General features: G+C 43.2%; 1 protein-coding gene across 2 annotated transcripts in view; it reads left to right on the plus strand.

The window, feature by feature from the left end:
- Nucleotides 1-17,746, plus strand: part of SNX4 (sorting nexin 4) — a 327,445-nt gene that overhangs the window by 267,562 nt on the left and 42,137 nt on the right. The window contains exon 13 of one of the 2 annotated variants that reach the window (XM_053698050.1): nt 8,475-8,589. The exons of the other annotated variant lie outside the window; for it this stretch is intronic. Coding sequence (XP_053554025.1) covers nt 8,475-8,589 — 115 coding nt within the window. The remainder of the gene's footprint in view (nt 1-8,474; nt 8,590-17,746) is intronic. 2 annotated transcript variants of the gene reach the window in all.

A 17,746-nucleotide genomic window follows, 5' to 3' on the forward strand; every position in this document is an offset into this window, starting at 1 on the left:
AGACGGCACCCCAACCTAGAAGGCTGGCGTCTGTTGTTACAATTGTCCAGTCTGGTCTGCTGAATGGCATCCCCCTGGACAGATGTGGCCGAGAAAGCCACCATAGAAGAGAATTTCTGGTCTCTTGATCCAGATTCAGAGAAGGGGATAAGTCTGAGTAATCCCCATTCCACTGACTTAGCATGCATAGTTGCAGTAGTCTGAGGTGTAAGCGTGCAAAGGGTACTATGTCCATTGCCGCTACCATTAAGCCGATTACCTCCATGCATTGAGCCACTGACGGGTGTTGAATGGAATGAAGGGTGCGGCAAGCACTTTGAAGTCTTGTTAGCCTGTCCTCTGTCAGGTAAATCTTCATTTCTACAGAATCTATAAGAGTCCCCAGGAAGGGAACTCTTGTGAGTGGAACGAGTGAACTTTTCTTTTCGTTCACCTTCCATCCATGTGACCTTAGAAATGCCAGTACTAACTCTGTATGAGACTTGGCAGTTTGAAAGCTTGAAGCTTGTATTAGAATGTCGTCTAGGTATGGAGCTACCGAGATTCCCCGCGGTCTTAGTACCGCCAGAAGAGCACCCAGAACCTTTGTGAAGATTCTTGGAGCTGTAGCCAATCCGAATGGAAGAGCCACAAACTGGTAATGCCTGTCTAGGAAGGCAAACCTTAGGTACCGGTAATGATCTTTGTGAATCGGTATGTGAAGGTAAGCATCTTTTAAATCTACAGTGGTCATGTACTGACCCTCTTGGATCATAGGTAAAATTGTCCGAATAGTCTCCATCTTGAACGATGGAACTCTTAGGAATTTGTTTAGGATCTTTAAGTCCAGGATTGGTCTGAAAGTTCCCTCTTTTTTGGGAACCACAAACAGATTTGAGTAAAACCCCTGTCCCTGTTCCGATCGTGGAACTGGATGGATTACTCCCATTAACAAGAGCTCTTGTACGCAGCGTAGAAACGCCTCTTTCTTTGTCTGGATTGTTGACAACCTTGACAGATGAAATCTCTCTCTTGGAGGAGAGTATTTGAAGTCCAGAAGGTATCCCTGAGATATTATCTCTAGCGCCCAGGGATCCTGGACATCTCTTGCCCAAGCCTGGGCGAAGAGAGAAAGTCTGCCCCCCACTAGATCCGATCCCGGATCGGGGGCCCTCAATTCATGCTGTTTTAGGGGCAGCAGCAGGTTTCCTGGTCTGCTTGCCCTTGTTCCAGGACTGGTTAGGTTTCCAGCCTTGTCTGTAGCGAGCAACAGCTCCTTCCTGTTTTGGTGCAGAGGAAGTTGATGCTGCTCCTGCTTTGAAATTACGAAAGGAACGAAAATTAGACTGTCTAGCCTTAGCTTTGGCTTTGTCCTGAGGCAGGGCATGGCCTTTACCTCCTGTAATGTCAGCGATAATCTCTTTCAACCCGGGCCCGAATAAGGTCTGCCCTTTGAAAGGTATATTAAGCAATTTAGACTTAGAAGTAACATCAGCTGACCAGGATTTTAGCCACAGCGCCCTGCGTGCCTGAATGGCGAATCCTGAATTCTTCGCCGTAAGTTTAGTAAGATGTACTACGGCCTCCGAAATGAATGAATTAGCTAGTTTAAGGACTCTAAGCCTGTCCGTAATGTCGTCCAGAGTAGCTGAACTAATGTTCTCTTCCAGAGACTCAATCCAGAATGCCGCTGCAGCCGTGATCGGCGCAATGCATGCAAGGGGTTGCAATATAAACCCTTGTTGAACAAACATTTTCTTAAGGTAACCCTCTAATTTTTTATCCATTGGATCTGAAAAAGCACAGCTATCCTCCACCGGGATAGTGGTACGCTTAGCTAAAGTAGAAACTGCTCCCTCCACCTTAGGGACCGTTTGCCATAAGTCCCGTGTGGTGGCGTCTATTGGAAACATTTTTCTAAATATCGGAGGGGGTGAGAACGGTACACCGGGTCTATCCCACTCCTTAGTAACAATTTCAGTAAGTCTCTTAGGTATAGGAAAAACCTCAGTACTCGCCGGTACCGCAAAATATTTATCCAACCTACACATTTTTTCTGGTATTGCAACTGTGTTACAATCATTCAGAGCCGCTAACACCTCCCCTAGTAATACACGGAGGTTTTCCAGTTTAAATTTAAAATTTGAAATATCTGAATCCAGTCTGTTTGGATCAGAACCGTCACCCACAGAATGAAGTTCTCCGTCCTCATGTTCTGCCACCTGTGACGCAGTGTCTGACATGGCCCTAATATTATCAGCGCACTCTGTTCTCACCCCAGAGTGATCACGCTTACCTCTTAGTTCTGGTAATTTAGCCAAAACTTCAGTCATAACAGTAGCCATATCCTGTAATGTGATTTGTAATGGCCGCCCAGATGTACTCGGCGCTACAATATCACGCACCTCCCGAGCGGGAGATGCAGGTACTGACACGTGAGGCGAGTTAGTCGGCATAACTCTCCCCTCGTTGTTTGGTGAAATTTGTTCAATTTGTACAGATTGACTTTTATTTAAAGTAGCATCAATACAGTTAGTACATAAATTTCTATTGGGCTCCACTTGGCATTGCAACAAATGACACAGGTATCTTCCTCTGAATCAGACATGTTTAACACACTAGCAAATAAACTTGCAACTTGGAATACAATTCAATTAGAATAATATTAAAAACGTACTGTGCCTTTAAGAAGCACAGAAGATCTATGACAGTTGAAAATTAATAAATTGAAACAGTTATAGCCTCAATCCTTATAAACAACACAACTTTAGCAAAGGTTTAATCCCATTAGCAAAGATAACAAATTCTGAAAGCAGGAAACAAATTACAGAATAAACGTTTTTTGTCTCAGTCAACTATAATTCTCACAGCTCTGCTGAGAGAAATTACCTCCCTCAAAATAAGTTTTGAAGACCCCTGAGCTCTGTAGAGATGAACCGGATCATGCAGGAAATACAATGAGCTGCTGACTGAAATATCTGATGCGTAGCAAAAGCGCCAAAAAACGGCCCCTCCCCCTCACACACAGCAGTGAGAGAGAACAGAAACTGTCAGAAAAAAGATTAAGCAACTGCCAAGTGGAAAAATAGTGCCCAAAACATTTATTCACTCAGTACCTCAGCAAATGAAAACGATTTTACATTCCAGCAAAAACGTTAAACATAATTTCTAGTTATTAAACAGCTTTATGTACTTCTTATGTAATTCTAGTGAAGTACCATTCCCCAGAATACTGAAGTGTAAAGTATACATACATGACATTATATCGGTATGGCAGGATTTTCTCATCAATTCCATTGTCAGAAAATAAAAGCTGCTACATACCTCTATGCAGATTCATCTGTCCGCTGTCCCCTGATCTGAAGTTTACCTCTCCTCAGATGGCCGAGAAACAGCAATATGATCTTAACTACTCCGGCTAAAATCATAGCAAAAACTCTGGTAGATTCTTCTTCAAACTCTGCCAGAGAGGTAATAACACACTCTGGTGCTATTTTAAAATAACAAACTTTTGATTGAAGATATAAAACTAAGTATAATCACCATAGTCCTCTCACACATCCTATCTAGTCGTTGGGTGCAAGAGAATGACTGGGAGTGACGTAGAGGGGAGGAGCTATATGCAGCTCTGCTGGGTGAATCCTCTTGCACTTCCTGTTGGGGAGGAGTAATATCCCAGAAGTAATAATGACCCGTGGACTGATCACACTTAACAGAAGAAATACAGACTTTTCCATTCAGCTGCTTCAACTGCCCTCTAACTTACTACAGGTAGCCTTCTGGAAAACAGCTTCATTATATTTTACCTACCAATTTGTTTTATTGTATGTGTTTGTATATTTAGTGATAATTCATTTTGTTTTGTTTTTTAATTTAAATGTATATACTACCACGACTTTGTAATTACAGGCTGTGCTAGTCATAATTTGCATACCTCTAGCTCTTTGCAATTTTATCAACTTTGTCTTCCATTATGTTAAATTAGTTTAAGCAGCTCATACTCATTTATCTGTCTTTGTTTAATGGTCTTATTTTATCCCTGGTATACCTCAATCTTATCTTTGTAATATTTTGTTGATTTTTTTTTTTTGTTTCTGCATGATTGACCCTCAGCTTAAATGTACCCTCCCACTCCTTTAACACACTCTTGCTGGACCAACATTAACCTCATATTCTCTCTCCTTCAGCTTGATTTGAAACACATTCTCTCCCAAAACTCAGAGAAAATACACAGACTTTTCCATTCCGCTGCTTCAACTGCCCTCTAACTTACTACAGGTAGCCTTCTGGAAAACCGCTTCCCTCCCACCCTACCCCTCACCCCACCCACCCCAAGCTCATTTCCTCATTTATAGATAGTCTCCCACACAACTTTCACTCTCCTGAAATGACAAGTGCAAACACTGATCAGCACATCCTTCCATTCCCTTAACCCTATAGAATACACAGTACTTTTGTTATATTATGTTTCATATACCTTTTGTTCCCTTATGCAATTGTTACAGTAATTCTGTGTCTTATGTTTCTAACTGGTTCCCAATTCTGTAAAAATGCTCAATATATTCATATTCCTTTTTGCTACCCTTTGTCTCTATAACAAACTACACTATTCAATTACTCTTTCTCCCTCTCCCCCTGCACTGTTCATTAGCCCATCTCTCTCAAACGCTCCTTACTTTTCTACTCATGAACTTTACCTATTCCTAAACACTCTCTCTCCCCCCTGCAGCTCATCTCAAAAGCAGTCTCACTACTGCAAATCTGTATCTCATCTCATGTCACTCTCCCTCTTGCTTCTACTTACTGCTGGTGACATCTCCCCTAATCCTGGTCCCCAACCACTGACAAGCCATGCACATCCATGTGTACCATCCCATAGACTCTGCACACCTTACTCACATTCCTCTTGCATCTAAAGCAACTACCCCTTTCATTTGTGCACTCTGGAACTCTCGCTCTGTTTGCAACAAGCTCACTTCTATACATGAACTCTTCATCTCCCGCTCCCTCAACCTTCTGGACCTAACAGAAACCTGGCTCTCTCCCCTAGACACAGCATCCACTGCTGCTCTGTCACATGGGGGTTTCCACTTCAGCCACACTCCTAGGTCTGGTAACAGACAAGGAGGTGGTGTAGGTATTTTACTTTCCTCTCGTTGCACCTTTCAACAAATAAATCCTATCTCTTCCCTCACTTTTCCCTCATTCGAAACCCACATGATTCGCTTATTCTCCCCTCTCTCTGTACGTGTTGCAGTTATATACCGACCCCCTGGCTCCTCAACTCAATTTCTAGAACACTTGGCTGCCTGGCTACCCTATTTCCTTTCCTCAGACACCCCTGCCCTCATTCTTGGTGACTTCAACATCCCCCTTAACAATCCCACTGCCTCATCTGCTAAACAACTTCTGCAACTCACTTCCTCTTTCGGTCACAATGGACTGATTCTCCCACTCACAAAGACGGCCACTCTCTTGACCTGATCTTTAGCTATTGATGCACTCTCTCAAACTTCTCAAACTCCCCTTTTCCTCTTTCTGATCACCATCTCCTTACTTGCAACATATCATCCCTTCCTACAACTCTCCCTCCTACTCCTCACACCAAACTTGACAGAAGCACTATGTCTTTAGATCAGCAACAACTTGCTAATTCTCTTAAACCACTCCTCTCATCCTTCTCCTCCTTTTCCTGCCCTGAACAATCCATCTGCCACTATAATTCCACCCTTATATCCGTCCTTGACAATCTCGCCCCTCTTACCATTGCTCGGAAATCACACACTCATCCCCAGCCCTGGCATACTCCTCTGACACAGTACCTACGCAGATGTTCCCATACTGCTGAACGGCATTGGAGAAAATCACAGAGCTCAGTTGATTTTCTTCATTACAAATTCATCTTGAACTCCTACTATTCTGCCCTTAATCTCCACAAGCAACACTACTTCTCTACTCTTATCTCTAATCTTTCTTCAAACCCAAAACGTCTGTTCTCCACTTTCAATGCTCTCCTCCGTCCTCCCCCACTTCCTAATACAACTTCTCTGTCAGCTCAAGACTTTGCCAGCCACTTCATTAACAAAATTGACTCCATCAGACATGAAATCAGCTCTCAACATAATTCCATTCTCTCCCCCCCCCCTCAAATACTCTCACTCAACCACAACCCTCATAACCTGAAATTAGTTCATTCTCCCCTGTTACTGAGGAAGAAGTTTCGGCACTTATACTGCGCTCTCACCTCACTACCTGTCCCCTTTACCCTATCCCCTCACAGCTACACCCCTCCCTCTCTGCTACCCTTATCCCTATACTAACACACATTTTCAACCTCTCCCTCAGCACTGGTACATTTCCCTCATCGATGAAACATACACTGGTCACACCTATCCTCAAAAAACCTTCCCTTGATCCTACCTCCCCATCCAACTACCGCCCTATTTCCCTCCTCCCTCTTGCTTCAAAGCTTCTTGAAAAACTAGTATATGCACGCCTATCCCATTTCCTTACGTTAAACTCCCTTCTTGACCTGCTGCAATCTGGATTTCGTCCCTATCACTCCACAGAGACCGCTATTGTTAAGGGCACCAACGACCTACTTACAGCAAAATCAAAAGGCCACTTCTCTCTGCTTATCCTTCTTGATCTGTTCGCAGTCTTTGACACTGTCGACCACCCTCTTTTGCTCCAAACCCTCCAATCCTTCGGCAACTGTGACACAGCCCTTTCGTGGCTCTCTTCCTACCTATCAAACCGTACCTTCAGTGTAGCCTTCTCTGGGGCCTCCTCTTCCCCATCACCACATTCTGTCGGAGTACCGCAAGGCTCTGTCCTCGGTCCCCTTCTCTTCTCAATCTATACATCATCACTAGGCTCCCTAATTAAGTCCCACGGTTTCCAATATCATTTGTATGCCGATGACACCCAAATCTACTTCTCCACACCAGACCTATCTCCTTCCTTGCTAACCCGTGTCACTAACTGTCTTTCTCACATCTCTTCCTGGATGTCCTCCCACTACCTCAAGCTAAATCTCTCCAAAACTGAGCTCCTCATTTTCCCCCCTTCTTCCAAAATCTCCACCCCCAATATCTCTAACTGTCGACAACTCCATCATTACCCCTACCCCACATGCCCGATGTCTCGGGGTCACATTTGACTCAGATCTTTCCCTCACTCCTCACATTCAGTCCTTGGCTAAAGCCTGCCGCTTCCACCTTAAAAACATCTCCAAAATTAGACACTTCCTTACACAAGATACAACTAAGATTTTAATCCACTATCTCATTCTTTCCCGACTTGATTACTGCAACTCTGTCCTCTCTGGTCTCCCGACCTGCCTCCTAGCTCCCTTACAATCCATAATGAATGCCTTTGCTAGACTCATCTTCCTTACACGTCTCTCTTCATCTGCTGCTCCTCTCTGCCAATCCCTTCACTGGCTTCCTCTTGCCTCTAGGATCAAACACAAAATTCTCACTCTGACATACAAAGCCCTCAACTGCACTGCTCCCCCCTATATCTCAGACCTTGTCTCCAGATACTCTCCCTCCCGTCCCCTTCGCTCTGCTCATGACCTCCTACTCTCCTCCTCTCTGGTTACCTCATCGTACTCCCGTTTACTAGACTTCTCCAGACTGGCTCCCATCTTGTGGAACTCTCTGCCTCGCCCCACAAGACTCTCCCCTAGTTTTGAAAGCTTCAAGCGCTCCCTAAAGACTCTACTGTTCAAAGATGCATATAAACTATGCTGACCTTACTTTATACCATTTCCACTACTCCATTGCTATCCCCTGAACCCCCTTAGCATGTAAGCCTAAGAGTCCAGCTGTTTGTAGATCACCTTCTTTAGAGTGAATTACAACAGTGCAACTCTTGGCAGGGCCCTCTACCCATTCGATCCCTTTAATTGTTTTGTTGTACTCCCCTTTGTTTATAGCGATGCAGAATCTGTTGGCGCTCTACAAATAACCAATAATAATAATCTAGCAATTAGAATACCATTTTCAAAAGTTAGTGGCAAGTTCTTTTTAAGGAACAGAAGCATATCTGCATGTTCAGCTATAAGTCTGTTTCTTTTATCAGTAAGGACGTTTGACGCTAAGCTGAACATATATATTTTTGGGCCATTAAATCTCAGTTTATTAACTGCCCAGTACTTCAGGGGATTGTCTGAATGAGGTACAGTGATCTCTCCCAGGTAGGCTTCCAGCTCCATAAGTTACTCCTGGTCCCAAAAATTGTTTCCTAGACACATTTAGCTAGTACCCTTTGATGTTTGTGGTAAAGGTGGTATAGCTTTAGATGAGAGAAGTTCACAACACCAGCCTATCTATACTACTCTTTTTTTGTCTAGTCAATAAAACCGTTCTAATCTACAAACTATATAGGCTTGGGCAAAACAACATAGTTCTGAACTGTACGTGTAACACAGCTGTTTCCGAACTTCCCAGGCTTGTTAAGCTTTGACGTTGGATCACTGTTGTTTTCAGAGAGTTTGTGAAGAACTCCTGGCAGGAGATTGAACGCTTTAAGGAACAGAAGAATCTGGATCTAAAAGAAGCCCTCATCAACTATGCAGTGATGCAGATCAGCATGTGCAAAAAGGTGATTTCATATCCTGTAGATTAAAGTGACTTGCAAACCTTTTTTCTTTCTAATGACACAGTGAGTCCACGGATCATCATAATTACTGTTGGGAATATCACTACTGACCAGCAGGAGGAGGCAAAGAGCACCACAGCAAAGCTGTTAAATACCACTCCCTTACCCACAACCCTCAGTCATTCTCTTTGCTTGTATCAGTTGCAAGGAGGGGTAAAGTTAGGTGTCTGATTCTTCAATCAAGAGGTTTTTTTTTTAGGCAGAGCAAGTTTGCTCTGGTCTTTTGGGGTTTAGCCGTAGTCATGTCAGTCTCTTCAGTAGAGCAGTGGTGGCTTTTGGGAACTTGTGGGGTATAATCCCCACTGTGCCTCCCAAGTAGTTTGTGCTGCCCTTCTTTAAAAGCCTGAGTAGGTTTACTCAGTCTTTTTTTGTTTCCACAGGTCCATGTGAGGAGTAATGCCTTTCAAACTTTGTGAGCTGCCCTGCTGCCGGGCAGTTTGTTATGGAGGTAAGTGCTGTTTCTGTTTGGGAGCAGAAAGTTGGCACTTATTGGGTTAAATTTTGGGTTATTGTTCCTGCTTGTGTGCTGGTTTTTAACTTGTGGCAGTTTTGTGGGGCACTGTTAGAATATTTAGTTTTATGGCTCTCTCCTGTTATTTAGGAGTGTTACTTTGCTCTCCTTGTTACGGCTCTCTGAATGAAGGTGTGTGTTGTTTTACTTAAGGTTATGCATGTGGCTCTTTTACTCCCGGCGGCTGTTTGCTGAGTTTAGTGTCATGCTGGCCGGAATGTGGTTGTATACGCCCACGATGGGCGGAGTTTGCTTGCCGCGAGTTTTGCACGCTCTTTCTCTCAGTAGCTTCGTTATAACGGAAGTAGGAGGTTGTCAGCTTCTTCTCTGTAGTTACGATCAGAGTGGTTGCTGTGAGAGTGGAGTCTGGATTGTTTTGGAGGTTAGGTAAGCACCTCAGCAAGGCTTGTTGAGGTGTAGAGGTGCTTAGTAAGGACTCGGGGTTCTTTTTATTATTGGGCATTTTTGGTTAACGTTATTTCTTAAAGGGATAGAAACGTTTTTATTTTGGGTGCATTTTTTCTGCAGTTTTTTTCTGAACTAAATTCATTTTGTTTAATCTTTGTGGAAGATGGACCCAGGAAGGTCTGCGAGGACTTGCAAGCTGTTACTTGCACTTTATGTTTAGATCCCTTTTTGCTCCCCATGTATTGAGAGAACCTTGCATTACAGGGATAGGCTTTTTGATTCAGAGCCTTCATTGTCTAAGGCGGATGTTGTTCAAGAGTCTCCTGTTCAAGCTATTCCGCAGCTTTCTCCCCAATCAGCCCATTCCTTATCCTCTCCTCACGCAGTGCCCTGCATTTAGTCTCAGGTTGGTTTTTCTTTGCAGGATATGGCTACCCATATATCTTCTGCAGTATCTAAGGCTTTGTCTGCTTTTCCTGTGTTGCAGGGGAAGCGCAAAAGGAAGTGTAAGGTTTCTGACTCTGTTGCAGTTATGTCAAGTGTTTCTTCCCATAGGTCTGAAGAGGAAGATACTTCTGTGTCATCTGAGGGTGAAATTTCAGATTCTGACAGTGTAATTCCTTCTTCTGATGCTGAGGTTGTTTCTTTCAGGTTTAAGCTTGAGCTTAAGGAGGTTTGTTACTCATGGAGGTTTTGGCTACCTTGGATGACTGACGCAACGGTCATAGTTACTCCTAAGAAGTCTAGTAAGTTTAATAAGTTTTTTGAAGTTCCTTCCGTGGTGGAATTTCTTCCTGTTCCAGATCGTATTTCATAGATTATTGCACGGGAATGGGAGAAACCTGGGATTCCTTTTTCTGTTTCTCCAATTTTTAGGAAGATGTTTCCTATTTCTGATTCCATCAATGGATCTTGGCAGACGGTTCCAAAGGTGGAGGGAGCAATTTCCACCTTGGCTAAGAGAACCACTATTCCTATTGGGGATAGTTGTTCTTTCAAGGATCCCATGGATAAGAAGTTGGAGGCGTTGCTTAAAAGGATATATGTTCACCAGGGGTTTCAATGGCAGCCTTCTGTGTGTATTGCTACTTTTACTAGTGTGGCAGCATATTGGTTTGATGCTTTGTCTGAATCTATTCAGCAGGATACTCCTTGAGGAGATTCAGGATAGAATTAAGGCCTTGAAGTTGGCCAATTCCTTTATTGCGGATGCTTCTTTACAGGTCATTAAATTGGGAGCAAAGATTTCTGGCTTTGCTGTTCAGGCACTCAGGGCCTTATGGTTGAAGTCCTGGTCTGCGGATGTGTCCTCTAAATCTAAGCTTTTGTCCATTCCTTACAAGGATAAGACCTTGTTTGGGCCGGGTTTGGCAGAGATTATTTCTGATATTACGGGAAAGGGGCATTCTCTTCCTCAGGATAAGAGAAATAAACAGAAAGGTCGTCAGAGTAATTTTCTTTCCTTTCATAACTTCTCTGGTAAGTCTTCCCCTTCCTCCTCCAAGCAGTATCAGTCTAAGCCCTCTTGGAAGTCCAATCAGTCCTGGAGTAAGGGCAAGCAATCTAAGAAGCCAGTTGCTGACTCAGTCAGCATGAAGGGTCTGCCCCCGATCCGGGAGTGGATCTTGTGGGGGCAGACTTTTCTTTTTTGCTCAAGCTTGGGTTCGGGATGTTCCAGATCCCTGGGAGGTAGATATCGTGTCCCATTGGAACCATTATAAATTATCTAGAGATGAAGATCTTTCTGACAGAAGCTAGAAGAACAAAGATCTTCAACTCTTGTCCTTCAGTCCTCTCCTCAGCCGTCAGTGGCTCAGTGTATGGAGGTAATTGGTCTGATGGTGTCAGCTATGGACATCATTCCGTTTGCTCGGTTCCATCTCAGGCCTCTGCAGTTTTCCATGCTCAGACAATGGAACGGGGATTATGCAGATCTGTCTCCACGAATTGTTCTGGATCAGGTGACTAGATTCTCTTCTGTGGTGGTTGTCTCAGGATCTTCTCTCCCAGGGAACCTGCTTTCGCAGACCTTCCTGGGTGATTGTGACCACAATCACCCAGGAATGGGCTCATTAAAGGCTCAGGATCTATGGACTCGGGAGGAATCGGTTCTTCCCATAAACATCCTAGAGCTGAGGGCAATCTTCAATGCTCTTCTGGCCTGGCCTGAGTTAGCTTCAGCCCAGTTTATCAGGTTGCTGTCGGACAACATAATGTCAGTGGCTTACGTCAATCATCAGGGAGGAACTCGGAGTTCCTTGGCCATGACAGAAGTAGCCAAGATTATTCAGTGGGCGGAGATCCACAATTGCTGTCTGTCTGTGATCTACATTCCAGGGGTGGAGAATTGGGAAGCGGAGTTTCTGAGCAGGCAGACTTTTCATCCGGGGGAGTAGGAACTTCATCCGGAGGTGTTTTCCTCCTTGATTCTTAGATGGGGGCAGCCAGAGTTGGATCTCATGGCATATCGTCGGAATGCCAAGCTCCCTAGGTATGGATCAAGGTCAAGGGATCCTCAGGCTGTAATGATAGATGCTCTAGCAGTTCCTTGAAAGTTCAGTCTGGCATACGTGTTTCTTCCGTTTGCTCTTCCTCGGGTCATTGCTCGGATCAGACAAGAGAGGGCGTCGGTGATTCTCATTGCACTGGCGTGGCCTCACAGAATCTGGTATGCAGATCTGGTAGAGATGTCATCCATTAAGGAAGGACTTTCTACTTCAGGGGCCCTTCCTTCATCCAAATCTCGTTTCTCTTAAGCTTACTGCTTGGAGATTGAACGCTTGGCTTTCGGAGTCGGTTATTGAGACTTTGATTCAGGCGCCTAAGCCTGTGACTAGAAATATTTATTATAAGATATGGCGTAAATATCTGTATTGGTGTGAATCCAGGGGCTACTCTTGGAGTAGAGTTCGGATTCCTAGGATTTTGTCTTTTCTCCAGGAGGGTCTGGAGGAGGATTTATCTGCTAGTACCCTGAAGGGTCAAATTTCTGCTTTGTCTATTTTGTTGCACAAGCGGCTGGGGGATGTGCCAAATGTTCAGTCTTTTTGTCAGGCCCTGGTTAGAATTCGGCCTATGTTTAAGTTTGCAACTCCTCCTTGGAGTCTTAATTTGGTTCTTAGAGTTCTTCAACAGGCTCCTTTTGAGCTTGCGCACTTTTTCTAAGTTTTATAAATTTGATACGTTTGCTTCCGCTGAGGCTTCTTTTGGGAGAAAGGTTCTTCAAGCAGTGGTGCCTTCTGTTTAGGTTTACTGTCTTGTCTCTCCCTTATCATCCGTGTCCTCTGGCTTGGGTATTAGTTCCCAACATTAATTATGATGATCCGTGGACTCACCGTGTCATTAGAAAGAAAACAAAATTTATGCTTACCTGATCAATTTATTTATTTCTTGACATGGTGAGTCCACGGACCGCCCTTTTTTTTTTTTTTTTTTTTTTAGGCAGTTTATTTTTCCATAAACCTCAGACACCTCTGTACCATATATTACTACCTTTCTCCTTTCCCTTTGGTCAAATGACTGGGGGTTGTGGGTAAGGGAGTGGTATTTAACAGCTTTGCTGTGCTGCTCTTTGCCGCCTCCTGCTGGTCAGGAGTGATATTCCCAACAGTAATTATGATGATCCGTGGACTCACTGTGTCAAGAAATAAATAAATTTATCAGGTAAGCATAAATTTTGTTTGTTTTTTTCTCATGGATCTGAGCATACACTGTTATCTATCCAATTTATTTCTATTATCAAATTTTCTTGGGATCCTTTGTTGAAGGGAGCAGCAATGCACTACTGATTGTTAGCTGAACAGATCAGGTGAGCCAATGACAAGGCATATATGTGTAGCCACCAATCAGCAGCTACCTCCCAGTAGTTCATTTGCTTCTCTCTTCCTTCTATGCTACATTTCAGTAAATTGCAAGGGACTATCTAAGCAACTTATTGGTCCACATACACTTCCCAAATATTTTAGGTTCCTGGGCTAAGAACAACACTACCACACTGCTTTATTATTTATTGTGCGGATGGATATCTCCCAGGGATAGAAACCTTTCAATTATGTGGCATTTATTTATCATGTTTTATGCTAGCAATGTTTCTACAATAACATTAACAGTTTTTTACATATTCAGTTCATGTACTTGATTTCATCTGCAAACATCATATGTTGTTGCTTATATCATAAAAGGTTATGACTGCTATTTTGCCTTTAAGTAAACTTACAAGTTCTTTTAAAAATTAAGATTTAATTAATTTTGTTCTGACAGCATACTTAAGTTTATTCTACTGATGGTTTCTTTGGCTCAAAGGATCCTGTATCAGACAGTTTGTTGAAAATTCTCCTTATTTTTCATTTTAACATTTTTTGTTCTTCGTTAAGGAAATGTTTCTATTTATAGCTTTTAGGAGTCTAGTCCTCCTATTAACTATCGGCTAGATTACGAGACTTGCGTTAGCCTTAAAAAGCAGCGTTGAGAGGTCCCAACGCTGCTTTTTTTCTAACGCTGGTATTACAAGTCTGGCAGTCTGGCTCACCGCTCACTTTTCTTCCACGATTCGAGCATACCGCAAATCCCCTTACATAAATTGCGTATCCTATCTTTTCAATGGGATTTTCCTAATGGTATTACGAGTCTTGGAAGAAGTGAGCGGTAGACCCTCTCCTGTCAAGACTCCTAACGCATTTAAAAGTCAGTAGTTAAGAGTTTTATGGGCTAACGCCGGAACATAAAACTCTTAACTAAAGTGATAAAAAGTACACTAACACTCATAAACTACCTATTAACCCCTAAACCGAGCCCCCCCCCACATCGCAAACACTTAAATACATTTTTTAACCCCTAATCTGCCGTCCCTAACATCGCCGACACCTACCTACATTTATAAGCCCCTAATCTGCTGCCCCCAACGTCGCCGCAACTATATTACATGTATTAACCCCTAAACCAAAGTCTAACCCTAACCCCCCAACTTAAATATAATTTAAATAAAACAAAATAAAATTACTACAATTAACCCCTTAATGACCACAGCACTTTTCCATTTTCTGTCCGTTTGGGACCAAGGCTATTTTTACATTTTTGCGGTGTTTGTGTTTAGCTGTAATTTTCCTCTTACTCATTTACTGTACCCACACATATTATATACCGTTTTTCTCGCCATTAAATGGACTTTCTAAAGATACCAATATTTTCATCATATTTTATAATTTACTATAAAAAAAATTATAAAATATGAGGAAAAATTGAAAAAAACCCCACTTTTTCTAACTTTGATCCCCAAAATCTGTTACATATCTACAACCACCAAAAAAACACCCATGCTAAATAGTTTCTAAATATTATGCTGAGTTTAGAAATACCCAATGTTTACATGTTCTTTGCTTTTTTTGCAAGTTATAGGGAAATAAATACAAGTAGCACTTTGCTATTTCCAAACCATTTTTCTCCAACATAGGTGTGTCCGGTCCACGGCGTCATCCTTACTTGTGGGATATTCTCTTCCCCAACAGGAAATGGCAAAGAGCCCAGCAAAGCTGGTCACATGATCCCTCCTAGGCTCCGCCTACCCCAGTCATTCTCTTTGCCGTTGTACAGGCAACATCTCCACGGAGATGGCTTAGAGTTTTTTAGTTCTTTCAGTTCTTCAGGGGGTTCCGTTTGAACCCTTACATTCCGTTGATATTAAGTTATTATCTTGGAAAGTTTTGTTTTTAGTTGCGATTTCTTCTGCTAGAAGAGTCTCAGAATTATCTGCTCTGCAGTGTTCTCCTCCTTATCTGGTGTTCCATGCAGATAAGGTGGTTTTACGTACTAAACCTGGTTTTCTTCCAAAAGTTGTTTCTAACAAAAACATTAACCAGGAGATTATCGTACCTTCTCTGTGTCCGAAACCAGTTTCAAAGAAGGAACGTTTGTTGCACAATTTGGATGTTGTTCGCGCTCTAAAATTCTATTTAGATGCTACAAAGGATTTTAGACAAACATCTTCCTTGTTTGTTGTTTATTCAGGTAAAAGGAGAGGTCAAAAAGCAACTTCTACCTCTCTCTCTTTTTGGATTAAAAGCATCATCAGATTGGCTTACGAGACTGCCGGACGGCAGCCTCCCGAAAGAATCACAGCTCATTCCACTAGGGCTGTGGCTTCCACATGGGCCTTCAAGAACGAGGCTTCTGTTGATCAGATATGTAGGGCAGCGACTTGGTCTTCACTGCACACTTTTACCAAATTTTACAAGTTTGATACTTTTGCTTCTTCTGAGGCTATTTTTGGGAGAAAGGTTTTGCAAGCCGTGGTGCCTTCCATTTAGGTGACCTGATTTGCTCCCTCCCTTCATCCGTGTCCTAAAGCTTTGGTATTGGTTCCCACAAGTAAGGATGACGCCGTGGACCGGACACACCTATGTTGGAGAAAACAGAATTTATGTTTACCTGATAAATTTCTTTCTCCAACGGTGTGTCCGGCCCACGGCCCGCCCTGGTTTTTTAATCAGGTCTGATAATTTATTTTCTTTAACTACAGTCACCACGGTACCATATGGTTTCTCCTATGCAAATATTCCTCCTTAACATCGGTCGAATGACTGGGGTAGGCGGAGCCTAGGAGGGATCATGTGACCAGCTTTGCTGGGCTCTTTGCCATTTCCTGTTGGGGAAGAGAATATCCCACAAGTAAGGATGACGCCGTGGACCGGACACACCGTTGGAGAAAGAAATTTATCAGGTAAACATAAATTCTGTTTTTTTTCAAAATTAGCGCTAGTTACATTGGAACCCTGATATCTTTCAGGAATCTCTGAATATCCATTGACATGTATATATATATTTTTAGTAGACATCCCAAAGTATTGATCTAGGCCCATTTTGGTATATTTCATGCCACCATTTCACCGCCAAATGCGATCAAATAAAAAAAATCGTTCACTTTTTCACAAATTTTTTCACAAACTTTAGGTTTCTCACTGAAATTATTTACAAACAGCTTGTGCAATTATGGCACAAATGGTTGTAAATTCTTCTCTGGGATCCCCTTTGTTCAGAAATAGCAGACATATATGGCTTTGGCTTTGCTTTTTGGTAATTAGAATGCCACTAAATGCCACTGCGCACCACACGTGTATTATGCCCAGCAGTGAAGGGGTTAATTAGGGAGCATGTAGGGAGCTTTTTGGGGTAATTTTAGCTTTAGTGTAGTGTAGTAGACAACCCCAAGTATTGATCTAGGCCCATTTTGGTATATTTCATGCCACCATTTCACCGCCAAATGCGATCAAATTAAAAAAAACGTAAAATTTTTAAAAATTTTAGGTTTCTCACTGAAATCATTTACAAACAGCTTGTGCAGTTATGGCACAAATGGTTCTAAATGCTTCTCTGGGATCCCCTTTGTTCAGAAATAGCAGACATATATGGCTTTGGCGTTGCTTTTTGGTATTTTGAAGGCTGCTAAATGCCGCTGCGCATCACACGTGTATTATGGCTAGCAGTGAAGGGGTTAATTAGGTAGCTTGTAGGGAGCTTGCAGGGTTAATATTAGATTTAGTGTAGAGCTCAGCCTCCCACCTGAAACATCAGACCCCCTGATCCCTCCCAAACAGCTCTCTTCCCTCCCCCACCCCACAATTGTCCCCGCCATCTTAAGTACTGGCAGAAAGTCTGCCAGTACTAAAATAAAAGCTATATTTGTATTTTTTGGTGTTTTTTTTTTTTTAAAGCATATTTACATATGCTGTTGTGTACTATCCCCCCTTAGCCCCCAACCTCACTGATCCCCCCCAAACAGCTCTATAACCCTCCCACTCTAACTTAATGGGCGCCATCTTGGGTACTGGCAGCTGTCTGCCAGTACCCAGTTTAGAAGAGACTTTTCTGTAGTGTAGCTTCCCCCCCACACAAAAACCAACCCCCCACCCCTCCACGATCTCTTTTAGTGTTGATTTTTTTTGGTGTGCCTAGGCCACTTAACATTTTACTTTTATTCACTTTCCGTAGTGTAGCGGTTCCCACCCGCTCCCGCCCCGTGCACGCGCCCGCCCGCCACCCTCCGTGCACGCGCGCGCGTCCGTGCGCGCCCCCGACGGTCCCGCGCCCGATCCCGCCCCCGATCCCGCCCCCCTCGACGTCACACGGCACACCGATGGCCGCCCACCCGCCTCCCAAGTCGGCTCCCACCCACCAACGATACCGGCC

The sequence above is a fragment of the Bombina bombina genome, chromosome 1 (assembly GCF_027579735.1).
Source record: "Bombina bombina isolate aBomBom1 chromosome 1, aBomBom1.pri, whole genome shotgun sequence".
Taxonomy (NCBI): Eukaryota; Metazoa; Chordata; class Amphibia; order Anura; family Bombinatoridae; genus Bombina; species Bombina bombina.